The following is a 24,127-nucleotide window of genomic DNA, read 5'->3' on the forward strand; positions in this document are numbered from 1 at the left end:
CAGTGGACACGGATGTGCAGATGTGTCTTGAGATGCTAATTTTATTTCCTTTGCATCTGTCCCCAAGAGTAGAATTCCATACTGTTACTTTTTTTTTTTTTTTTTTTTAGTTTTTTGAGCCACCCCCATATCGTTTCCTATAAGAGCTCTGGAGAACAGTATGTTAAATGAAATAAACCAGCACGGATAAATACTGCGTGTTCTCATCCGCATATAGAGGCTCAAAAAATTAATTTCGTAGAAGTAGAGAAGAAATAGTGGTCACTAGATGTTGGGCGGGGTAGGGAGGAGGGGATAAGGGAGGCTGGATGATGAGTAACAGGACACAGCTACATAGAAGGAGTGAGCTTGAGGTCCAGGACAAAGGACCATGAAGGTGTATTACAACTGACTTTTAGAGAAACAGAAGAGAGGAATTCAAAAGTCCTAGACAAAGGCATGCTGGGTGTTTAAGGAGAGAGACATGCTTATTACTCACGCTGAATTATCACACTTTATATCCATATATTGAAGTAGCCATTGTACTTTATACCTGTGTAATCACATAAATAAATTTTTAAATAATGAAAGCATGTGAATATTAGATTTAGTGATTTGAGCAAAATGCTCATTATTTATTATTTTGTTAATACTTTTTACAAATGTGCTTATCAATAAATATAAGCATTTTCTAGGATAAGTTTTTTTTTTTTTCTGGGTGGTACTGAGAGTGGAACCCAGGGGCTTTTTTACCTCCAAGCTATACTCCCAGCCCTATTTTATACTTTATTTTGAAACAGGGTCTCACTAAGTTGCTGAGAGCCTAAGTAGCTGAGGCTGGCTTCGAACCTGTGCGATCCTCCTGTCTCAGCCTCCCAAGCGCGGGGATTACAAGCGTGAGCCACCACGCCCAGCGATAAGATTCATTTTGATGCAGGATGAGCTGTGTAACTTGATTGTTACAGAGCAGGAGAAGACGTACAGACACGAAGTCAGTACATACCTCTTGGGACTTTGATCATGTCAGTCTGCAAACATCTCTGACTTTTCATTGCAACTAAAAAGAAATAGTCATAGAGTTTGATTTTTGAACCAAGATGGAAAAAAATGAAGACTGCCTTTTGGATTGTTTCTGTGCGGTGGTATTGGGATTGAACTCAGGGGCATTCTACCTCTGAACTACGCCTCCAGACTTATTTTTTTATCTCAATACAGGGTCTCACTAAGTTGTGGAGGGCCTCCATAAGTTGCTGAGGCTGGGTCCTCCCATCTCAGCCTCTCAAGTACTGGAATTACAGGTGTGTAACACCACAACAGGGTTACTTTTGGCAGATTAAAAGGTGACTATAACTGCATGTACATAGATCGATCTGAACACAGTGATTTTACAGAGAGAACCATAATTACATCAGGTCGATTCACCGGATTGGTTAGGACATCCAGAAGGGCCGTGGGATTGGAGAGTTGTGACTTTCTGATGGAAGCATTTTGCATTTGGCTCAGATGATATGAGGGTATCAAGTAGAGGTCCTTAGACAGATACAGATGCCCCATCACATCTCACAGGGGCAGGTGGGACAAATAAGACTGAGGGAGTAACTCCAGCTGCAGCCTTTGGGGAATGCAGCCTAAGTGCTTTACGTTACATATGAATAATGAGCCTTGGTGAACGGTATTAGTTTTGTGGGAAGTAATTCACTTACCCCCGTCCGCATGCATACCTCATAGCATACTCATATAAGCCACTGCACCGATTCATCAGAAGCCTAGAAATTGTTAATTACGAATGTGCTCTCAAGGACTCTTAGTGTATGCGATATATATAAATAATTATATACATATAATTATTTTAAGTCTTCTGAGAACACATGTGTAAAGAATATATATCTTTTGGGGGGATACTGGGGATGGAACCCAGGGGCATTCCACCTCTGAGCTACACCCCTAGCCCTGTTTTTTATTCTTTGTTTTGAAACAGGGTCTCACTAAGTTGCAGAGGGCCTCACTAAGTAGCTGAGGCTGGCTGCAAACCTGCGATCCTTCCATCTCAGCCTCCCAAGTACTGGGGTTAAAACTATGTACCACCACGCCTGGCTGAAATGCATATATTTTGATCATGAGATAAATTACACAGTTTCAACAGAATACAAACATTTGTACTCACCTGTGCGTGCGCGCGCTCACACACACACACACACACACACACACACACACACGCTCATTCAAACAGGGCCACTATATACAGTTATGCAGATTATAGGTGTCATAAGCATAATAAACATACAGTGCCTGTATTCCATAAGCCTTGTGGATTTGTAATTTGAGATGAGTAGCAGTCCTACAAGGGCCTGCCTGCCCGCCTGCCTTCTTTCCTTCCTTCCCTCCCTCCCTCCCTCTCCCCATTTGGCATAAAGGTACCATGTGGGCCAACGATGGCTTTGGACAGCGACCTGCCTGGTGCTCTTTCCCCCACCCCACCCCTGATGTGAAACTCCGGAGTCTACCTTGAGTGCAGCCACAAGTACCCAAGGGTGGAGGAATGCAATTTAATTTTCCTCTTGTGTTCCCTGAGCATTAGAGCCAGGCTAATGCCCGCCTGTGACTCAGCTTTCAGGTCCCACAGGCTGGATTCAGAGCTGAGTGGTGCTGTTCTGAAGCCTGCAGTCCCTCCAGGAGCGGGCTTTGAGGTCATAGGGCCCCATCTCACAGTAGTTAACTCTTCAGTGACATATGATCTTACGTCCTTAAACCATCATCCTTCCCTCGTAAGAGCCAAAAATGAGATTTGCCCAAGAGTCAACAATATTTCTGGAATATTCATGCCTTCCTCTAATAATTTTTGGAGTTTATTATGAAATAGTTAACATGAATAAAAGAATATATGTAACGAGTATAAATTGCACGGCATACCAATAATCCACGCCACAGATTAGGAACAGAATCTCTCTAGACCCTTTGCATGGAACGGTAGGCTATGCTCATTTTCTCTCTCTGCCTCCAGGACAGAGGTAGCCTATATCCTGCGTTCTTCTTTCAATTTTACTTTGCTGGTTCTCTTTCTCATTCAAATAGTTTTATTATATATGCATGTATTAAATAATTCCTTTTTGCATACTTTATAAAATCACACCTTGAGAGTTTTCTGTGATGTTTTAGGATCTCACTAAGTTACCTCATGCTGCCTTCAAACCTGTGATCCTCCTGTCTCAGACGCCTGAGTCCTGGGATTGCAGGTGTGTGCCACTGTGCCCAATTTTATGTCTTTTATTGAATGTATTATTAATGCACACATTCCTCAATCTCGGGCTTTGTGATTTCACTTTCTTTTCTTTTTTTCACTTTTGCCTGTGACTTTTATTCATTCAATACTCTGTATTTTTAAGATTCACTCTTGCTTGTAGCTAGAGTTTATTCATTTTCACTGTGGTATAACTTTCCATTATGTGAATATTTATCTTCTGCCCGTGTTCCCTTGGAGGAGGGTTTCCAGGAACCCCAGTACCACCAAAATAAATAAATAAATAAATAAATATAAACAAGTATGCCAAGTTATTGTTCTCATCAGAGGAGATTGAAAGTACCATTCCTGGACAAGGACTTCAGGATATAACGGTGGGTTCTAGAGAGTTCTGGGGATGATCTCACATGGTGATGCCATGTTGCGGTCCACAGTGGAGTGGCCAATTCACTATCTCTTAGATGCGCATGTGTCTTGCTCTCAGGGGTCCGCTCCCTGCAGCAAACCATACTGCTACACGTCTTTGTTGCTGCTGGCTTGTTGTTTTTGCTTTTCCCCTTCTGAGGATTATTATCCAACTTCTTAATTTTTGCCAATCTGATGAGTATACAATGGAACTTCTCTTCTGATCCAAGGTGCACTTCCCAGAATAGTGTGTGTGTGTGTGTGTGTGTGTGTGTGTGTGTGTGTGTGTGTGCGTGTGTGTGTGTGTGTATATTTTTTTTGTGGTACTGAGGATGGAACCCTTCTACCTCCGGGCTACACTCCCAGACCTATTTTTATATTTTATTTGGAAACAGGGTCTCTTATGCCAGCGCGGCTGGCTTCAAACCTGCGTGATCCTCCTGTCTCCGCCTCCCAAGCGTGGGGATTACAAGCGTGCGCCACCACGCCCGGCCTCCAGAATAGTATTAAGCTGAGCAGATTTCTACATGTTTATCATCTTTTTCTGTCCGTCTCTGTGAATTCCTCTTCATAATTTTAACAGTTTTCTTTGCACTTGATATCCTTTTTCTTGTGATTTTTAGACATTCTGTATGTAATCTTGGTATCTCCTTTTTGCTGAATTGTTGCTGATATCTTCTACTCTGTGGTTCATTGTTTTTTATATGTCTTTGAAATGACTGTATCATTTGGCCTTATTCTTTTCAGTTGTTTTACTTATTTTCCTTACAAGAAGAGGGATTGGCATGGGTTTTAATTTCTTTATGTTTTTTTGAGAAACATGTCCTTTATTTTGTTGAAGTGTACCTTATTGAGGTTTTCATTGATAATTAAGCCCCTTTTCTTAATTAAGATATGTTTTCTTGTCTTGAGATCAAATAACTAAAACCTCATGTTTTATAAGAATTTTTAAATTTGAGTTTTCATATTTAGACCCGATGCACTAAGAATTGATTTTGATATGTGATGTGGCGCAGGAATCGACTTCAGTTTTCTTCCTATAGCAGCACAACTTATCTTTCCCACAAATTAAAAATGCCACCTTTATCATATACCAAGATTCCTCAACACTCTATGTCTATTGTTTGGCAATACCACTCTCTTTTATTGCTATAATGAGATACCTCTTATTTTCCAAAAGGAAATTTCCTACTGTATTCTCTTTCAGAACTCTTAGGACTGGTTGGAGAATTTTACTGTTCTTTTTATGTTTTTGTGGTGCTTTGAGTGGAACCCAGGCCTCTTGCCTGTTAGACAGGTGCTCAAACACTGAATTATATCCCCGGCCCTATTTAATTTTGAGTTGATAAAACCAGGTTCCTAAAAATCTAGGCTATGATTGAAGGTGCATTGATTTCACGGATTAACTTGGAGAAAATCAATAACGTAACAATGTTGAGTCTTCTCATTCATAAACATGGTGTTTAGTAAAGTTTCTGACATTTATCTATTATTGAAGACTTGGAAAATATATATCTGCCTACTTAATATAGTTTGGTCCTGTTGTAAATTTAAAAATTAAATCACTATTTTTTCAAAATCATAGCTAGCCACTTTGAGAAACATTCCTGCTTCTTTCTCTAATTTTTTTGGTGTGAGTGGGGGGTCTAGAGGCTGAACCTGGGGGCAGTCTATCCCTGACCTAAGTCTGCGGTGTATTTTTTTTTTTTAAACAGGGCCTCAAGTTTTTGAGGGTCTTGCTAAGTTTCTGAAGCTGACCTTGAACCTGTGGTCCTCCTATCTCAAACTTCTAAGTACTAGAATTACCAGTAATTACTGGGCCACCACACCCAGAAACATTTGCTAATTTTATACTCTGGGGATCCTGTGTGTGACAAAGAATCCCCAGTGCCTGTGGGTTAGTAAAGTTTCGTGCATTCCTTTTTCATTTCTTTGCATTTTCTTTCTTCTTGGATTCTCCAGGAAAATGTTCCATATAAGCAGTGATAGTATATATTCTCCTTTCTGTATTGTAACTTAACTTGATAACATTAATAATGGCGATTTTTAATTACACTTGTGAAACTTCATTTTATGCTAGTCTGCTAAAAGTTTTTTTTTTATTATGAAGGGATATTTTAACAAATGCTCTTTCTGAATGAATCAAAATGATCATATGTTTTTCTTCTTCAGTTTGTCAGTGTGATGCATTACACCAATTAAGATTTTTCAATGGTGAAATCGTTTATTATAATTAATCCAACGTGGTCATGAAGTTTTTCATATGTATAAGGCTGGAGCGGAATATTTTATTTAGAATTTTTATGTTGGTGCTGATGAATGAAATACATTGCACACACACATTATCTTTGTTTTGTTTTAATATTAAGATTACCAATTGCTTCATATCTTTGAAATCTAAATTACAGAGTGTAAAAATATCTAGTTGTTATATCATGTTGTTGAAGTCAGGCTTTTATCTTTTTCGATGTGTGTAGTACAGGGGATTGAACCAGATCTATTCTACTTCCCAGCTACTGCCTAGCCTTTTCTATTTTTATTTTATATTTATTTATTTATTTATTTATTTATTTATTTATTTATTTATTGTAGGCCTGGGGATGGAACCCAAGGGCATTTGACCTATGATCTACACTCCTTGGCCTGTTTTTTTATTATTATTCTTTATTTTGAAACAATGTCTCAGTAAATTGCAGAGGGCCTCACTAAGTAGCTGGGGCTGTAGCAAACCATGATTCTCAGGTCTCAGCCTCCCAAATGCTGGGATTACAGCCATCATGCCCTGCTCTACTTTCATTTTGAAACAAGGCCTCACCAAGTTGCTAAGGCTGGCCTTGAACTGCAAAGCTCCTCTCCCAGGCTCCCAAGTCCTGGGATGGAGGCTCAGCACTCTGCCGGCTCTCGGGCGTTGGTGGTTATGCAGTGGTCTCACGCGCCCCTTAGTGCAGCGATTGTTTCCTTGGTTAATATTTGCCAGTCATCTTCTTCGCATGTATTTACTTTCTACTTTCTGTGTACAAATGGCCTATATTTATTCCCTGTAAATAGAATACAGCCAGATATTGATTTTACATGGCCTTTATGTCTGAGTCTTTTAATTACAAGATTCAATTTACATATGTCATTACTAATATATTTGGATTTCTTTCTACCACATTTCTAGTTTTTCTCAGTTCTTCCTTTTTTTTGTTTCTCTCCTTTTTCCTTTTTTTATCCTTGTCATTGTCTGAAAGAACTTTATTTTACCTAAATGGATTGCATTATTATTATTATTATTAATTATTATTATTTATTATTATTGTTGTTATTGTTATTATTTTTTTACTGTTGCTTATAACTATCACTCTGCTGCTCTCCATGTCAGATTACCCTAGCAAGTTTGCTGTGTGCATTTAATGCCTGTTTGGGATACCAGAAACCTCCCTTTGCAGTGACTTAAGATCTTATAACACTTGACCTCTGAGCGTTCCTCTACCTGCACATTTGCTTTTGCTATCAGTAGTTTGATTCTTTATTGTTAAAAGCCTTGCAAGTTACACATTATTATTAGTTTGAAAACACAGATTTAGTATTCTCTCCCCTCCCTTTGGCACTGGGGAGTAAACCCAGGGGCATTCTACCTCTGAACTACACCCACAGCCCTTTAATGTTGGCTTGTTTGTTTGCTTGCTTGTTTGTTTGTTTGTTTGCAACAGGGCCTCACTGGGTCACCCAGTGTCTTGCTAAATTGCTTAGGCCAGCTGGCCATGGTGGCAGAGGCTTGTAATCTGAGTACGTGGAAGACTGAGGCAGGAGGATCCCAGGTTCACAGCCAGCCCTAGCAATTTATCAAGGACCTCTACAACTTGGTGAGACCCTCTTTCAAAATAAAATAAGGCTGGAGATATGGCTCAGAGGTCGAATGCCTTAGGGCTTATCTCTAACCACAAATTAATTAATTAATTAAATTAACTGGTTGTTGAACCTGGCCTCCTGCCTGGAATCCTCCCATCGCAGCCTCCTGAGCACTGGAATTGCAGCCCGCACTGCCACATCTGGCTGAGGCATGTCCTTGCCCATCATTTCCCCGTATCTCAGATCATCCCGCACACACCTTTTTTCTTCTTCTTGCACCTGATTCTTTGCAATTCATCGTATTGTTAGTAAAATCCACTCAGTGGCCAGTCTTTGAAGTCTTTATTTCCCCTTTCTTCTTGAAAGCCAGTTCTGATACTTCTGCAGTTCTGGCTCCATGGGCTCTCGCTGAATATGGTGTCTCCGCCTTCTGCCTTCCTCTGTGGCTGTGAGAACTCCCCTGCCAGGCTCACGCCAGGACTTCTTGTAAGTCATGTGTTTTTCTTTCTAGATGCTTCTAAGATCTTCTCTTTGGTTTTGGCATTTGCAGCATTACCTCAGTATGTCCAAATATGGGCTTAATTTCACTTTTTTCAATTTTACACCTTTTGTGTCTTTTTTTGTTATTTTTTAAAATTTTTTATTGAACATAAATGGTATATATTTAAACTATACTTGGTGCCCTCTTCTCCCCACCCCTGTTTTCCCTTCCCCCCTCCCAACAATGATTGTCCAGGGTAACCATGCCATATTCATAATTTTACACATATTCGGGTGTAGACCCTTATTAATCAAGTTCAGCCTTCCTCCTCTCCTATCTTTCCATTCAAGCTTTGCTGGTATTTCCCCTCCATTACCCGGAGTCCCACTTGTATCCTCTGTGTTCCCTAGTTTGGGCTTTTAGAGGAACATATGTCCCTTCTCCTTCTGTGCTTGGCTGATCTCACTTAACATAATGCTCTCCAGGACTTTCCATCTTCTTGCAAATGATATTATTTTGTTCTTCTTTATGGCTGAGTAGAATTCCATTGTGTGTATTTCTTATAATTTTGCAATCCATTCATCTGTTGATGGAGACCTGGGCTGGTTCCATATTTTGGCTATTACAAATTGTGCTGCTATGAACATGGGGGTGTCTTTTGAGTGACGTTTTTTGCCAGTTCTGGACATCGTGTGACTCTGTTCTCTGTGTTTTACTTATAGAATGCCAGTTAGACAGTTAGGCATAGGGGAACCCTTTAATTCTGCCGACATCTTTCTTTTTCTATTTATTCTTATTTCTATCTGTCTATGCTGTAGTCTAAATAATTGCCTCTGCATTACCTTCTAGTTCATCTCTTTTTTCTTGTTCTGTGTTGATCTTGCTTTTTAATCCATCCACTGAATTTTTCATTTTGTTTCAGCAATTTGTGTATTTTTTCAAGTTTTAATTTTTGTAGTCGTGTGTGTGTGTGTGTGTGTGTGTGTGTGTGTGTGTAACTGAGGATTGAACCCAGGAACATTCTACCTCCAAACTACACCCCAGCTCTATTTTTCATTTTGAAAAAGGGTCTCGTTAAGTTGCTGAGGCTGTCCTAAGACTTGCAATTCTCCTGCCTAAGCCTCCCAAGTACTGAGATTAAAGGTGTGCACCACCGTGCCTGGCTTCCGGTTATTCTACTAGTCACCTGTTGCATATTCATTTTTGCAATTATGTTTTTAAATTTAGAAGTGTTATTCAAATTTTATATTCTTCTTCTAAAAATGTAGGTGACCTGAACCTGTCCTTTCCAATTTCTGCTGTGTCTCATTCATGATGATTTGTTTTGGGTGGCTGGATGATCTTTACAAGTGAGTCTGTATTTATTTGGGCTTTGTCTTTGATAATAAGGAGTCTAATTTAAGATCTTTTTGTTTGTGTCCCCTGGGAGCCATAGTACTGACTATGGTGGCTGTAGCCATTGATAATTATATGAAATTAGTTTCCTTTTCCTGCCCAAGGATTCATTTCAGATTACCAAGTTGATAGAGGCAGCTGCTATTTCTTTTTTTTAATTGGTGCCTTGTTATCCTACATCCTACCGGGGTACAGGATGGTGGAGGCACACATGCGCCCATCACTCATTTAGCCCTTCCCAATTCCCATCCCGATGCCTCCCTCCTTCCTCCCTCTCATGTTTGGCTTCATGATTGATATGTTTATGAATATATGTCATTTCAACTTACACTTTCTTTTATACAGGAAACACAGTGGAAGGTGTCCCTGGGGACACTCCACGTGTTGTGCGTGAGAAGGAAATTGTCTTATGTCAGATCTACTTTTTTTAAGGGGGGGAGTCCTTCAGAGTAAATGACACGGCATGTCGGCGCAATAAAAAATCTTAGTGGTAATTTTACAAATCTATCAGTGTATTTATTTCAATTCTTGACTAAATTTGGATAATTTATTTTGTTTTCATACAGAAATACATGAGAGGGTTCTATAATGAATGGTTTGGGGAGGGGGTTTTTTAACAAACACCTTTCAAACAGAGTTGAAATTGTTCTGCGCCTTATAAATTTCTATCTCAAGGATTATCTCAAAGAAATGAGGGGATTGATTTTTTTTTTTTTTTTTTTGGTGGTACTGGGGTTCCTGGAAGCCCTTCTACCTCCGGGCTACACTCCCAGACCTATTTTTGCATTTTTATTTGGAAACAGGGTCTCCTAAGCCAGAGCGCGTGGCTGGCTTCGAACCTGCGCGATCCTCCTGTCTCTGCCTCCCAAGCGCAGGGATTACAAGCGTGTGCCACCACGCCCGGCGAGGGGATTGATTTTTAAAAGGCTCTCATGTTAGACTTTATGTTTAACTGGAACCAGTATCAAAATTTCAAAATATGTCATCAGGAACTAGTATTAGCTCATAACCTTGGAATCTCTTTGGAGAAAGTGGAAGGTTTGAACATGGCTTTTTCCTTTTGAAGAGTAATTTGACCTTTTCTGCATATACTTGAGAATGTGGAAACTCTATAAGCCAACAGCTCCACTTCCTGTGTCCACCCACTGGAGACTCTGGCCAAGAAGCTGGATATACAAGGATGCCCCTTGTAGCAGCTGCCTGTATTTGTTAAAAAGAAAAGGTAACTGGGGCCCTCAGTAGGGAAATAGATAAGTAAACAGTGATTTATTTACTTAATGAAATTTTATGCACTGGTTAAATAATAACCAGAAGATCTAGATGCTTCAGCCTGAGTCTGTGGAATGAAATCTCAGGTTGCAAAGAGTGGTAGCCTGTGTGTCCATCTTTGAGAATCCTCAAAACACATGACAGTACCACAAAAATATGTCTGTGGACGCTATGTCACCTTAGCCTTAGGACAGAAAGCAGAAACATGGAAGGAATCTACAACTGCGATATTTTACTTCTTTAGTGAACATTATCTGAAGCCAAACACAAAATGTTAACATTTGATGCGAATAGACACACCAGCGATTGTCTTATTTTGTGCTTTATAGTATGTTTTAAAGACATTACTTAAAATTTAAAAACAACCGTAAACACTAACCAAAAAGGGAATGCTTCCCATTTAAAAGGAAAGCCTCTTCTGCCACTGTGGGGACCCAGCCTTCCTTTGTGTCATTAGTCAACTCGGGCAGAGTGAAATGCGACAAATGTAATGGAGCACTTTATCGATATCACGTTTCTTTACTCTGGAAGCTGTCGATAGAAGATTTTTACTGTGTTTCCAATCTCCATCCATCAAACTCTTTACTTAAAAGGGACTTTGCAAGTTTCACTCTAAAGGATTTGGTGAGATTATCCCGAGAGGAGGAGGTGCCTTGGGTGGACAACCCAGGGCCCACAGTGTGTTCTTTTACTTTATTTTTTAAATGTACAAATCAAGCCAAGAACTCAGCAGCGCATTTGCCCACCCTGGCCTTAGTAAGCTGGAGGAGACCCCTCCCAGGCTGGCTAGGGCAGGGCATGTTTACAAAACTTAATCCAACCTTCAGCCTCTTGCCGGAGAGAATATGTCTTCCTACCCAGGTCTACCCTTCACACTGCCCAAGAAATGGGAATAGAAGCCCTGGATTTTTAATGGACTGAAGCCAAAATGAGCGATATGATTGATATTTCGATAGTGCATTTCCCAACAACCTGGAATGAAAGGCCGTTTAACGACCCATTCAAATCGGCCCTAAAAAACATGTTACCTAAAACCAAGAAGCAAACTGGAATGCTTGATTCTGTGTGGGGTTTGGCTTTAACACACCGTCATTTCTTTACTCTAGGAAACTGTTTTTCATTTTTTAGGTTAGTACTGTTTTTGAAATTCATGTGTATGTCTTTCTTTTTTTTTTCTCATTAAACTTTTGTTTTAATGGGTCTCAAAATTGTGACAGATTTTTGGTCAAGGTGTTTCCATTAAAAAGTACTGATTTTAAAAACTAATAACTTAAAACTGCCACACACACAAAAAAAAAAACAAATGGTCCACAAAACATTTTCCTTTCCTTCTGAAGGTTTTACGATGCATTGTTATCATTAACCAGTCTTTTACTATTAAACTTAAATGGCCAATTGAGACAAACAGTTCTGAGACCATTCTTCCACCACTGATTAAGACTGGGGTGGCAGGTGTTAGGGGTAATATTCATTTAGCCTTCTCAGCTTTCTGGGCAGACTTGGTGACCTTGCCAGCTCCAGCAGTGCATGTTTTTCTTTAAGAAACAAAATTATTCTTTCTTTGTATAGGATTTTTTGATCTATTTAAGTAAAAAAAAAATCCCAGGGCATTTCTGATTCTAACTCTGATCCATGAGGAAAAATATTTTATAATGTCCATGAAAAATATTCTGATGGAAGAGTATCCATATTATGTTTAGTTCATTCAGCTATAGTTCAAATATAGAGATAACTGGAAGGTGGTACAAATAAAAAGTTAATATATTTAAATTTTTTTCAATTTCAGTAACAAAGATGCTATTTTTTTATTTTTATTTTTTATTTTTTTGTGGTACTGGGCTTCCTGGAAACCTTTCTACCTCCAGGCTACACTCCCAGACCTATTTTATATTTTTATTTGGAAACAGGGTCTCTTAAGTCAGCGTGGCTGGCTTTGAACCTGCGCGATCCTCCTGACTCCGCCTCCCAAGCGCAGGGATTACAAGCGTGCGCCACCACGCCCGGCCAAGGATACTACTTAAATGTTGGAAAGCATTGATATCAGTAATTCAAAAGTGTACCATGTCCCTTGAAAACTGTCACATGCCTGGAATTCTTACTGCTTAGGAAAATTGAATTATTCAGTAGGTCGACGAAATATTAGTTCATCAGTCCTTGCTTTAATTGAATGGCAACGTAAACGAAGCAGCCTTTTTATGTTCTTACCCTCGTGTGGGACCGACGATTCAGAAGTACACGCGCCGAGGTGGAGGGGGGACTGTGCCATCCAGGTGGTATTGCCCTTACTGTAATAGACTCCGATATGGTTCATGAAGGGGTAGAAGAGAGAAACCTGTTAGTGGGAGCCGTGGTTGTAATCTATGTTTTTGATTATCAATGGCAGGATCCTAAAATTACACCCGAATATCTCTCCCCACTTCTGAAATTGAGTTTCTGAAAGAGCACTGTAGAAGTAATAGACGGTAAAGTGCAGAGTTCCAGAGAAATGAGCTGTGAATTGAACCTGCAGTGGAAATTGATCCTATCAGTCAGTTTCTGCCCTTATTCAGAGAAAAACGGGGCTGAATGTGGAAGGAGCTGGGATCGCTGATTAAACAGGAGACCGGAGTGCTGGAGGCGAAAGCCGGGCCCCGCCGCTCCCCCAGGTCAGGACTGCACCTGTCAGACTTCTCTGCTGATAACTGGCTCAAACTGGCAGGAAGAGAACACATAAAATCGCTGCGGGCACCAGCAGGGTAACCGGGAAGGCCTCCCGGCCTGGGCTTCGGGTGTGACAGCCATCGTGTTCCTTGGGGGAGGCCACTCCAGTCTCTTACCATGACTCAGTGGGCCCAGAATGGACCGGCTGGCCTCAGGATTCATGTCAGTGGTGCCTGCCATGACACCTGCTCCAGGGAAGGTGGGATATGTCAATGTGGCCCAAGAGAGAGTGTGAAGAGAGAAAGTCTTGGAATCCATTCTGGTCAGTCCTCAGTAGCATCATTATGATAATAAAAGGACCACATATCCTCTGATCGGTGGCCCTGTGGATGTAATTTACACCCTGTTATCTAACTGGAAAAGAAGCATATTATGCACAAGGAATGGCAGTAATGGAATGCCAGGGTTTTTTATACTGATGTTGGCAATTTTTGTATTCTACTCCCAGAGACACAGTGGGAGTCGCAATTATCTTACCAGAACAACACATTTCTGGTTAGGTAGTTGCCATGAATTTCCTAGGGGGTGAGATATTTCTATAGTGATGCTTTTCAAAATATTCAGTGATGGTGGGTGTGACTCACTCCGTTAAAAGCCCCCGGGGAATGGCTCGTTCACAGTTACCCGCACTGTAATACCAATGGCTTCACAGAAACACTGAAAATAAAGGTACCGTGCAATGCTGGCTTCTGACACAGAATAATAAATCCATTGCTGGTGTAGAATTAAAATTTGCAGAATGGCAATGAGGGGGAAATGGATGCTTAGGATGAGTCCAAAGAATGACCAGATTTCCTTAGTCATGTGACTTGGCCTTCCAACGCTGCCATTAAAGGAGGTGTTCTCACAGGTGCATGATGGCACGTGTGTGTGTGTGTGTGTGTGTGTGTGTGTGTGTGTATACATACATGCACATACGTGCATTTCCAAATATTGAACCCAAGGCCTCGCACATGGGCCCAGCTGACTTTTACCAGCCTTTCCCAACTCACTTAACCTTGCCGTGGGCCCTGGCATGAGTTTGGTGGTACTGCGTCTGAAGTGAACCTCGTTGCCTGTGCCATACATTCGTTTAAGTTCTCTCTCAAGCGAGGTGTGGTGGTGCACGCTTGTAATCCCAGCATTTGAGAGGCTGAGACAGGAGGATCGGGGTTCAAGGACAGCCTCAGCTACTTAGTGAGGCCCTTTGCAAGTCAGTGAGACCCTGTTACAAAATAAACAATAAAAAATAGGACTGGGGACGTAGCTTGGAGGAGAATGCCCCTGGGTTCCATCCCCAGTACCACAAAAATAAATAAATAAATTCTCTCTCAGGCTTTTGACAAGTGGGAGGAGTCCTCAGGAATCAGTCTAAGTGGTCGATAGCCTTATGATTCCCCCTGTCCTGTTGATATTGACCCTGCTATATTGGTAACAGCACGTAGTAGGCACAGCAGAACTGTACGCCAGAGGCAAAATCCCACAGAAGGCATAGAGAAAATCTAGAAACTTCTCTCCTTCTCACAGAGTTACGTCCCCGCAGTCCCACTGTAAGATAAAAACACCATGAATCAAAGGTGCAGTAGGTTAGCAGCAGGGCCTACCGTACAGTGCCAGTCCCTGTCCCCTTCTGATGACGGGGCTTCCGCACCTCCCTGCTGCTACCCAGCGTCATGAGAGAAGATGGCCCCGCACACTGCTGGCCTGCAAAAACATGAAAGCCAAAATGTGAGGAACGTTTCCTACTTGATTCACAATAGCTTTGGCACCATGAAAAAGGTGGGAAATCATAAAAGGAGCCCCCTCAAGTTGAAACTGCCCATGTTGTCTGAATTGAAGCTACCTGAGGTAGCTTTATTTTGGCTAACCTGAAACTTAAAGTACAAGACTCTTCATCACAGAGTCAGACCTTAGCCCGGCATGGTGGCGCGCACCTGTAATCCCAGTGTTTGGGAGGCTGAGACAGGAGGGTCACAGGTTCAAAGCCAGCATCTCGTAACTTGGCAAGAACCTGTTGCAAAAACGTAAATAGAACCCAAGCTTGTTGGTGCACACTTGTAATCCCAGGACTTGGGAGGCTGAGACAGGAGGATCTGGGTTTAGGGCCATCTTCAGCTACTGAGTGAGGCCCTTTGCAGCTCAGTGAGACCCTGTTTTAAAAGAAAGAATAAAAAATAGGACTGGGGTGTAAGTGTAACTCAGAGGTAGAATGCCCCTGGCTTCCATCTCTAGTACCACAAAAAAACAGCTTAAAAATTACCGAATTTATGAAAAACTTGAGACATTTTTACAGAGTTCTGAGAGATACTAATAAAAAGAAAGGGGGCATACATTTCAAGAAAAATTCACCCGTGGACAGACAGGATCCTTTGCTCTTTAATCCTGGTGCTTAATTGAAGTGTTTATTTTCTTGGCTAGAAATGTATAAAATTAAATGATGCAGAGTAATTGATGCAGTGGAAGTAGTTTTCCACTGAAATTAAGTTAGAACTGCACTGCCTGTTTAAACTAATATCTGAAGCTTTTAGTCATTTTATTAGTAAGTAAAACTGATGAAAACTCTGGGGAAATGCTTTAGAACAGTCCTTGCACAGACCCATGATTAATAAGGAAAAGGGCAAAGAGACACATGTTAATCTGTTTATGTATAGGGATCTGGAGCTTATTAAAAGATTTTTATAAACATTCAACTAATGAAGCATTAAATAAAATTAGACATTTCCTTTAAAATGTAAGAAATCACTAATCTGAAGAAAACCTCCATGTTATTTCTGAGTAACTTATTTATGATGTTTTCCCCAACACCAGTCATTTAAATATAAAAAGTCAATTTAGTAATAAGGAACATTTCATAAAAATGTCACTTGAGATTCCTTGGGGCACTTTTCATCTCTCTGGTTATGGGTTCCTAGAATTATTAAAGTACAGAGCAGCATAAATGACCATTATTGACCTAATTTCATGGTTTGAGTAGATATCTGGCTGATACATTTTAATTTACATATGTAAAATAAAAATGTTATTTTATCTTAAAAGTTTTCCTGGGTTGAATGTTGCAGATAAGGGGTAAATATCAGTTCTCCCTAGGTCCTAAGTGATAGAACAGACACAAGGGATGTCGGCACAAGTGGGGATAACAAATGAACTTCTGTAATATTCCAGGTACATTTCTGGTTCCCTGGAGCAATTCATTGTTGGCTGGTGCCCTGGATCTGGGGACAATGGCCTGGGCCTCCTCTTCTATGGAATTAGGACAAGAAGGGAAAAGAATTCTTCTAACACTTCTGAGTCAAAATTAAATCCATTGAATCGTTATTATATTGTACATTCTTTGATCATATTTCGGCATCTTTTATTATCCTAATTTCTGTTTTTCTTAGCTTTCTTTCGTTTGGTAGAGAATACACAGCAGAAGTGAAGCTGCAGTTGTTACATCTAAATTTGAATACCGCATTTTGCTTAACTACCGCAGTCCGACCTTAACCTTCATCACTCAGTTGAGTCCGCCGTGGCCACAATTTCTGCATCTGCAAATTGGCCATAAAAGTATTCAATCCACAGAATTGTTTTGAGGGAGTAAGGTTTTATATAATAATTTATATAAAACATATATATAATATATGACATTTTAATATACATATAATATATATAAACTATCATATAGTTTAGTTCATATAAATAGTAGCTGTTCTTTCTCAAATTTTCATGGATAGTTGTTCTTCCTAAAAGTCAATTTCTTGCATGCATATATAGTGACCGCATTTCAGAAAAACAAATATCAAAATCAGTGCACTGTACCAAAGCAGACCTACGATGCTAGCCTCTAAATGGTAAACTTTTGGATCAGTGCATAATACAAAGTGCTCAGTAAATGTTCTATGATTAGTCTTACTGTATTTTCTCACCATTTCATAAGTAAATCTAAGTTTTCTCTATATATTTTAATTTGAACTGTTTCAAATGCATATACTCCTTGCATATCATTTGAATTTAGGTCTCTAAGCTTGGAAGTCTGTGCTTAGAGCCTGGATTAAGGAAGAACACTAAGACATTGTCACGAGTGGGCAGGAGCTACCTTGGCATTGATTCGTGGGGTTCTATGCAAACGATACCCAAAAAGAGATGGGATTCTTTCCAGAGCTGTGTTCTCTGTCATCATCCTATTGTTCTGTGCTGAATTTTTCAAGAGTTTACTCTCAATGTTATCTGATGGTATACTTGTAAATTAATTTTTAAAGATACAGCATATGTATCAGTATTAGGGTCTCTATCTTATGTGAGAGACCAGAAGAAAACAGGCTTAAATAAGATAACATCTAACTGCGCATAGTGGCGCTTGCCTGAAATCCCAGTACTTGGGAGGTTGAGACAGGAAGATTACAAGTTTGAGGCCAGCTTCAGCAACTTAGCAACACCCTATTTCAAATGAAAAATCAAAGAGGTCTGGGGAAATAGCTCAGGTAGAATACCTTGAGTTGAATCCCCAGTACCAAAAATAAACAAACAAGTAAAAAAGACAATGTCTAATATTTCCTAGCAAAACGTCTGGAAGTAGTGAATTCAGGGATGGTACGGTAGTTCAGTGATTATGGAACACTGGTTTCTCCTTCCTCTTTGAATTCTTTATTAAATGTGTTGCTTGAGTTCTTCTTTTAAAAACAGAGCATTAAAAACTGCATGGTTCATTCTGACTACATAAGCTCCAAGCATCATACCCTCAAACTAGCTCTTTGTGGGGAGGAAGAAGCAAACACGGTGAGACCCTTCTTTGATGAACACCTACTGGAAACTGCTGTCCATAGCTTCTTCTATACCTTTCATCCAATCGAGGCAGGAGCCGGGTGTGGCTGCACACACCTGTAATCTCAGGCCTCTGGAGGCTGAGACAGGAGGTCACGGGCTCAAGGACTGCAACCTAGCAAGACTCTGTTTAATATATATAAACTGGCAGGGGTATAACTCAGAGGTAGCATGCCTCTGGGTTCAGTCCCCAGTATAATAGATAGATAGATAGATGGATGATAGATGGATGGGTGATAGATGGATGAGTGACAGAGAGAAAAGAAAGAAAGAAAGAAAGAAAGAAAGAAAGAAAGAAAGAAAGAAAGGAAAAAAATAAGGGACAAGGCTACATTGCACTGCATAAAAGAATAATAATTGTAGTCTTTATTCTAGGCCCTCTTGCCTAGTTAAGATTTAGGAATTTTATTATTCAAGAAGAAGAAGAGACCAGGTAGTAGGAAGAAATAGGAATATCTGTGATATATGGGCTTCACAAGATCTTTTCTAACTCGTTTGTTTCATTTTTTTTTTTTTTTCCTTTTCAAATAGATCCCATGCGTGGCCCAAGAAAACTGGAAGTAGTGGAGGTCAAATCTCGACAAATCACCATCCGTTGGGAGCCATTTGGATATAATGTGACCCGTTGCCATAGTTACAACCTCACCGTCCACTACTGTTACCAAGTTGGAGGCCAGGAGCAGGTGCGAGAGGAAGTGAGCTGGGATACAGAGAACTCCCACCCTCAGCACACCATCACCAACCTGTCGCCGTATACCAACGTCAGCATCAAGCTCGTCCTCACCAACCCTGAGGGGCGGAAGGAGAGTCAAGAGCTCGTGGTGCAGACGGATGAGGACCGTGAGTACCTGCTAGTGCTGTGCTCCTGAAGCGCCTCCTCCCAGAAGCAACCTGTATTTCTTTTAGGTGGAGAGTTCTATAGCGAAGACAGAAGGGACTGCTTTGTCGCGGAATATGAATATATGTGTGTTCTGTATTCCTAAGCACTGAACAGCAGAAGAAAGATGTAGGAGTTTATTTTAATTCTTTATTAGTCATTTATTACTTTCCTCTATGTAGCAATTTTGTATTGCTCTAAATGGTCTTCATTCAAGTTTTATTATCATATTGGACTGAAAAATAGCTGTCTCGGGTATTAGGTTAGTTATATGAAGTGTGTATTTAAATATATTCCAATGGCATTCTGAAATATTTTATATAGTTTCAATAAAAACTCAGCACAAAATTGAGGTTTCCCTGGCCTTTTAGCAGTGCTGAGAAACCATACCATTAAGTTGGTGGTCATAAGAAGCAACCCCCACACACACACAGGAAGAGTGTTATAATTGGATATTACCTTAATAAATAAATTCTTAACATCTAAACCGTGTATGTCACCAGCAACTCATAAAAACCCAGCAAATACACCATTGCAATAAACCTCAGAAATTATTTAAGATAGTAAAATTAAAATGGGAAAAATAAAGTAGTAAACTTAGGCCTCGAATCCCATAGTAAGGGTATAAATATCTTATTGCTCTTATTATGCAAGGAATGTTGGTGTACAATGATATGTTCATATAGCATATAAAATATAATGGTAGCATGTCATATGCTACCATCCATTTGTCAGGCATCAAATTAAGTGGCAGAGGCCTCAGAAAGGTCACTGAATGAGTGAACTTCTCCTGGGAAAAATAGATGTTTAACCTTTTTTAATTTGATCATGCAACTGATGCTTCTATACTTTTGATTGTTGGTTAAATCCTGAATGAACCGCTTCTAGTGCCCTTTACTATTCCGCTGAAGTAGGTAGCCCCATATATTTGAGCATTTGTTACTGACCCACCTCCATACACACTGCAGAGAGAGGAAGAGTCGGCACCCGGCAAGCGCGCGCCTGGCACCTCTCTCTGCTTCCTCCCGTCTCTCATGTCCTGCTGAGTTACTAGCTCACAAATAGTGGTTTTGTTAGTTATTCTTGGTCTTACCTTGACTGGAGTGTCCATCAAGACGGAGACAAGAAATCCTTTTTTTTCAGTGGTACTGGGGATTGAACCCAGGGTCACGCTACACTACTGAGCTACAGCCTAGCACTTTTACTTATTATTTATTTATGCATGTATGCATTTATTTTGCTTTGAGACAAGGTCTTGCTATGCTGCCCAGGCTGGCGTCCACCTCGCTGTCCTCCCACCTCAGCCCCCTGAGTTTCTGGGACCACAGGTGTGTATGAACAGGCCAGGAAGATTACTTTCCTTCTTTCACCCCCCCCTTTCTCTTTCTCTCTCTCTCTCTCTCTCTCTCTCTCTCTCTCTCTCTCTCTCTCTCTCTCTCTCTTTCTTTTTGTGGATCTGGGGATGGAATCCAAAGGCATTCAACCTCCAAGCCACACCCCCAGCTCTGTTTTTATTCTTTATTTTGAAGCAGGCTCTCACTAAGTTGCGGAGGGCCTCACTAAGTGTGCTGAGGCTGTTTGTGAAACACGATCCTCTGGTTTCAGCCTCCCTAATGCTGGGATTACAAGCGTGCACCATAACGCTCCACCTTTTAGTTCTAAATATGCTCTGGTCCTAAACTTCTGTTGCTCGTATCTCTAAAGTACCAGATTGTTCTTTACCCTCAACTGTCACTGCATGTGTGTGTGTGTGTGTGTGTGTGTGTGTGTGTGTGTGTGTGTGTGGTGCTGGGGGTGGAACACAGGGACACTCTACCTCTGAGCGACACCCCTATCCTTTTTGAAACAGGATCTTGCCTAGTAGCTGAAGCTCTGGCAAAGTGGTTGAGGCTGGCCTTGAACCTGAGATCTTCCTGTCTCTGCCTCCTAAGTATTGGTATTACAAGTATGTGCCACTGTGCCTGGCAGACCCTCATTATTTTATGTTAAATTTTCTGACCTTGCTCAGTGGCTGCAGCCTCCTCCCATTTTACTGTCCCACTACTTTCTACATGGATCTTTGAAATCCATTTGCCTCATGTTCCTTTCTCTACAAGAATCTCCAGTGCCTTGCTCTTTCCTTTTCAAACCTTGACTTGGGAGGCCTTCTGTATCCTTGGCTTCTACTAAAGAAGTGTAGCTCACTCTTGAGAGTGGGGTGTGTCTGCCACACTCCCTCCTTCCCTGGCTCTTCTCTGCCAGTGTCCCTTTATTTTGAGACAGGGTCTCCCTAAGTTGCTCAAGCTGGCCTCAAGCCTTCTTTCTTAGCCTCCCAGGTACTGGGATTACAGGAGTGTCCCACCACGCCCAGCTGACAGGCTTTGACTCTTTTAGATATATAGCTAAGACTTGAACTCCTGCGCCATATTGTAAATCTGTGTATGTTTAGCCATCGAGGAGCTGCCTGACTGTTTTCAAAGTAGCAGCTGGTTTTCCAGGCCCCTTAGCAGTGTGCCGATGCCTTTACATCAGCCAGCCTTGCTATGATCCCTCTTTTGATTACAGCTGTCCCGGTAGGCGAGGTGATATCTTGTTGTGGTTCTCATTTGTAGTTTCCTGAGGGCTAATGCTATGAGTATCTTCTCGTGTTTATTGGCTCTGTCTGTATACTTTTAGAGAACTGTTTATTTTGAAACGGGAAATTCCATTTCTTTCTTTTTTTTTGGGGGGGGAGTTCCATTTCTAAGTATGTTCTTTGCTTATTATTTGAGTTTGATAGTTTATACATAATCTAGATATAAGTTTCTTACCAGATAGATGGTTAGCAAAAACTACCCCCTTCTATTTTTCACTTTAACCTTGCCCTTTAAAGCCTGAAAGATTTCTGTTTCATTATATAGCTCATTGCATTTTTTTTATCGCTTTTACTGTAAGTGTCATTTCTAAGAAACCACTGCCTAAAGCATGACCAAGAAGATTTACGGCAAATTTTTTGTAAGAGTTTTAGTTCTACTTAAGATTTTAATCATTTTTAGTTAATTTTTTATGTATGATACAAGAGAAGAATCCAACTACACTGTTGATTTTTGTGAATGGGGAGAGGCAGTACTGGGGATTGAACTCAAGGATTTTCTACCACTGAGCGACTCCCCTAACCCTTTCTATTTTTTATTTTGAAACACATCCTCACTACGTTGCTGAGGCTGACCTCAAAGCTGCTCTCCTCCTGTACAGTCTGCCATGTTGCTGGGGTTCTGGGCACGTGACACTGGCCTGGCCAACTTCATTTTCTATGGAGATAGCCTAGCCAGTGGCACCAGCACATTTGTTGCAAAGGTTATTTTCTCCTCATTGAATTTTCTGATACCTTTCATGAAAGGCAGTTGACTGCAAATGTTATCATTTATTTCTTGGATTCTTAGTTCTGTTCCCCTGATCTATATGTCTATTCTTTTTTATTCTTTTTTCTTTTTAATTGGGGATGGAACCCAGGGGCATCCTACCTCCAAGCTACACCCTCAGCCCAATTCTATTTCTTATTTGGAAACAGGACCTCGCCAGGTTACTGAGAGCTTCGCAAAGTTGCTGAGGCCGTTTGAACCTGCAATCCTCCCGTCTCAGCCTACCGAGGAGTGGGGTTAGAGGTGTGCACCACACCTGGCCTGTCCTTATTCCAAAGCACAATGTCTCCAGCACCGTAGCTTTGTCCTCAGTTTTAATATCAGGACATTGGAGTCATCTGTAGATATGCATGGATCACGCACTCGGCCATCCTGCAACCTGGCCAGGCGACTCCAGAATATGTACATTTATAAACAGCATAGACATCCTATTAGCCGGGCGCGGCGGCGCACGCTTGTAATCCTAGTACCTGGGAGGCTGAGACAGGAGGATCGCAGCCAGCCTCAGCTACTTAGTGAGGCTCTTTGCAACTCAGTGAGACCCTGTTTCAAAATAAAGAATAAAAAGTAAGGCTGGGGCATAGAAAAAAAAAATAAACAACATTGACATCCTATAAATAAGCTAGACATATGAGAACACTAAATTGTACATGTTGCAAAGCAAATTCAAAGACTGAGTTTTAAACAATGATGAGACTATATATATATATATATATATATATATATATATATATAATTTTTTTTTTTTTGGTGGTACTGGGTTCCTGGAAGCCCTTCTAGCTCCGGGCTACACTCCCAGACCTATTTTTATACTATTTTTTTATTTGGAAACAGGGTCTCTTAAGCCAGCACAGCTGGCCTCAAACCTGCGCGATCCTCCTGTCTCCGCCTCCCAAGCGCGGGGATTACAAGTGTGCACCACCATGCCCGGCGAGACATCATATTTTAAAATAATAATATTCATTATTCAATATTCCTCTTATGTTAATTAGATTGACTTGCAAACTTACAAGAGACTGTTGTATATTTTAAATTTTGGAAACATAACATTAAACTACCTCAATATTTTAAACAAAAAAAATTTTTTTTTTTTTTTTTTTTTGGTGGTACTGCGGGTGGAACCCAGGGGCTTTCTACCTCCGGGCTACACTCCCAGACCTATTTTATACTTTTTTTTTATTTGGAGAAAGGGTCTCTTAAGCCAGAGTGGCTGGCTTCAAACCTGTGCGACCTTCCTGTCTCTGCCTCCCAAGCGCAGGGATTACAAGCATGCACCACCATGCCCAGCGAGACATAATATTTTAACATAATAATATTCATTATTCATTTTTTCCTCTTATGTCAATTAGATTGACTTGCAAACTTATAAGAGAGTGTTGTATATTTTAAATTTTGGAAACAGAACATTAAAGTACTTCAATATTTTAAACAAAAAAATTTTTTTCTTTTGGTAGTACTGGAGGTGGAACCCAGGGGCTTTCTACCTCTGGGCTATACTCCCAGACCTATTTTTTATATATATTTTATTTGGAAACAGGGTCTCACTAAGTTGCTGAGAGCCTCACTAAGTAGCTGAGGCTGGCTTTGAACCTGTGTGATCCTCCTGTCTCAGCCTCCCAAGCACTGGGATTACAAGCGTGCACTGCCACACCTGGCTAAACAAAATATTTTTAAAAACTGTATTGTGTATTTTACATCAGTTTCTGCCTCGTGTTTGAATATGTATACTAGAAAATTCATCTGTATGGGTTCTTCTCTGAATTGCATTTCTGACTCAGTGTGAGAGGTGG

At 40.6% G+C, this 24,127-nt stretch overlaps 1 protein-coding gene across 5 annotated transcripts in view; it reads left to right on the plus strand.

Annotated features, from left to right (window-relative positions):
• Positions 1-24,127, plus strand: part of PTPRM (protein tyrosine phosphatase receptor type M) — a gene marked incomplete at both ends in the record, with an annotated part of 778,612 nt that overhangs the window by 427,189 nt on the left and 327,296 nt on the right. For all 5 annotated transcript variants that reach the window (XM_080714509.1, XM_080714510.1, XM_080714511.1 and 2 more), the window contains one exon: positions 18,612-18,920. In XM_080714509.1, the coding sequence (XP_080570635.1) occupies positions 18,612-18,920 (309 nt within the window). The remainder of the gene's footprint in view (positions 1-18,611; positions 18,921-24,127) is intronic.

The sequence above is a fragment of the Muscardinus avellanarius genome (genome assembly GCF_963383645.1).
Source record: "Muscardinus avellanarius genome assembly, chromosome: 17".
Lineage (NCBI taxonomy): Eukaryota > Metazoa > Chordata > Mammalia > Rodentia > Gliridae > Muscardinus > Muscardinus avellanarius.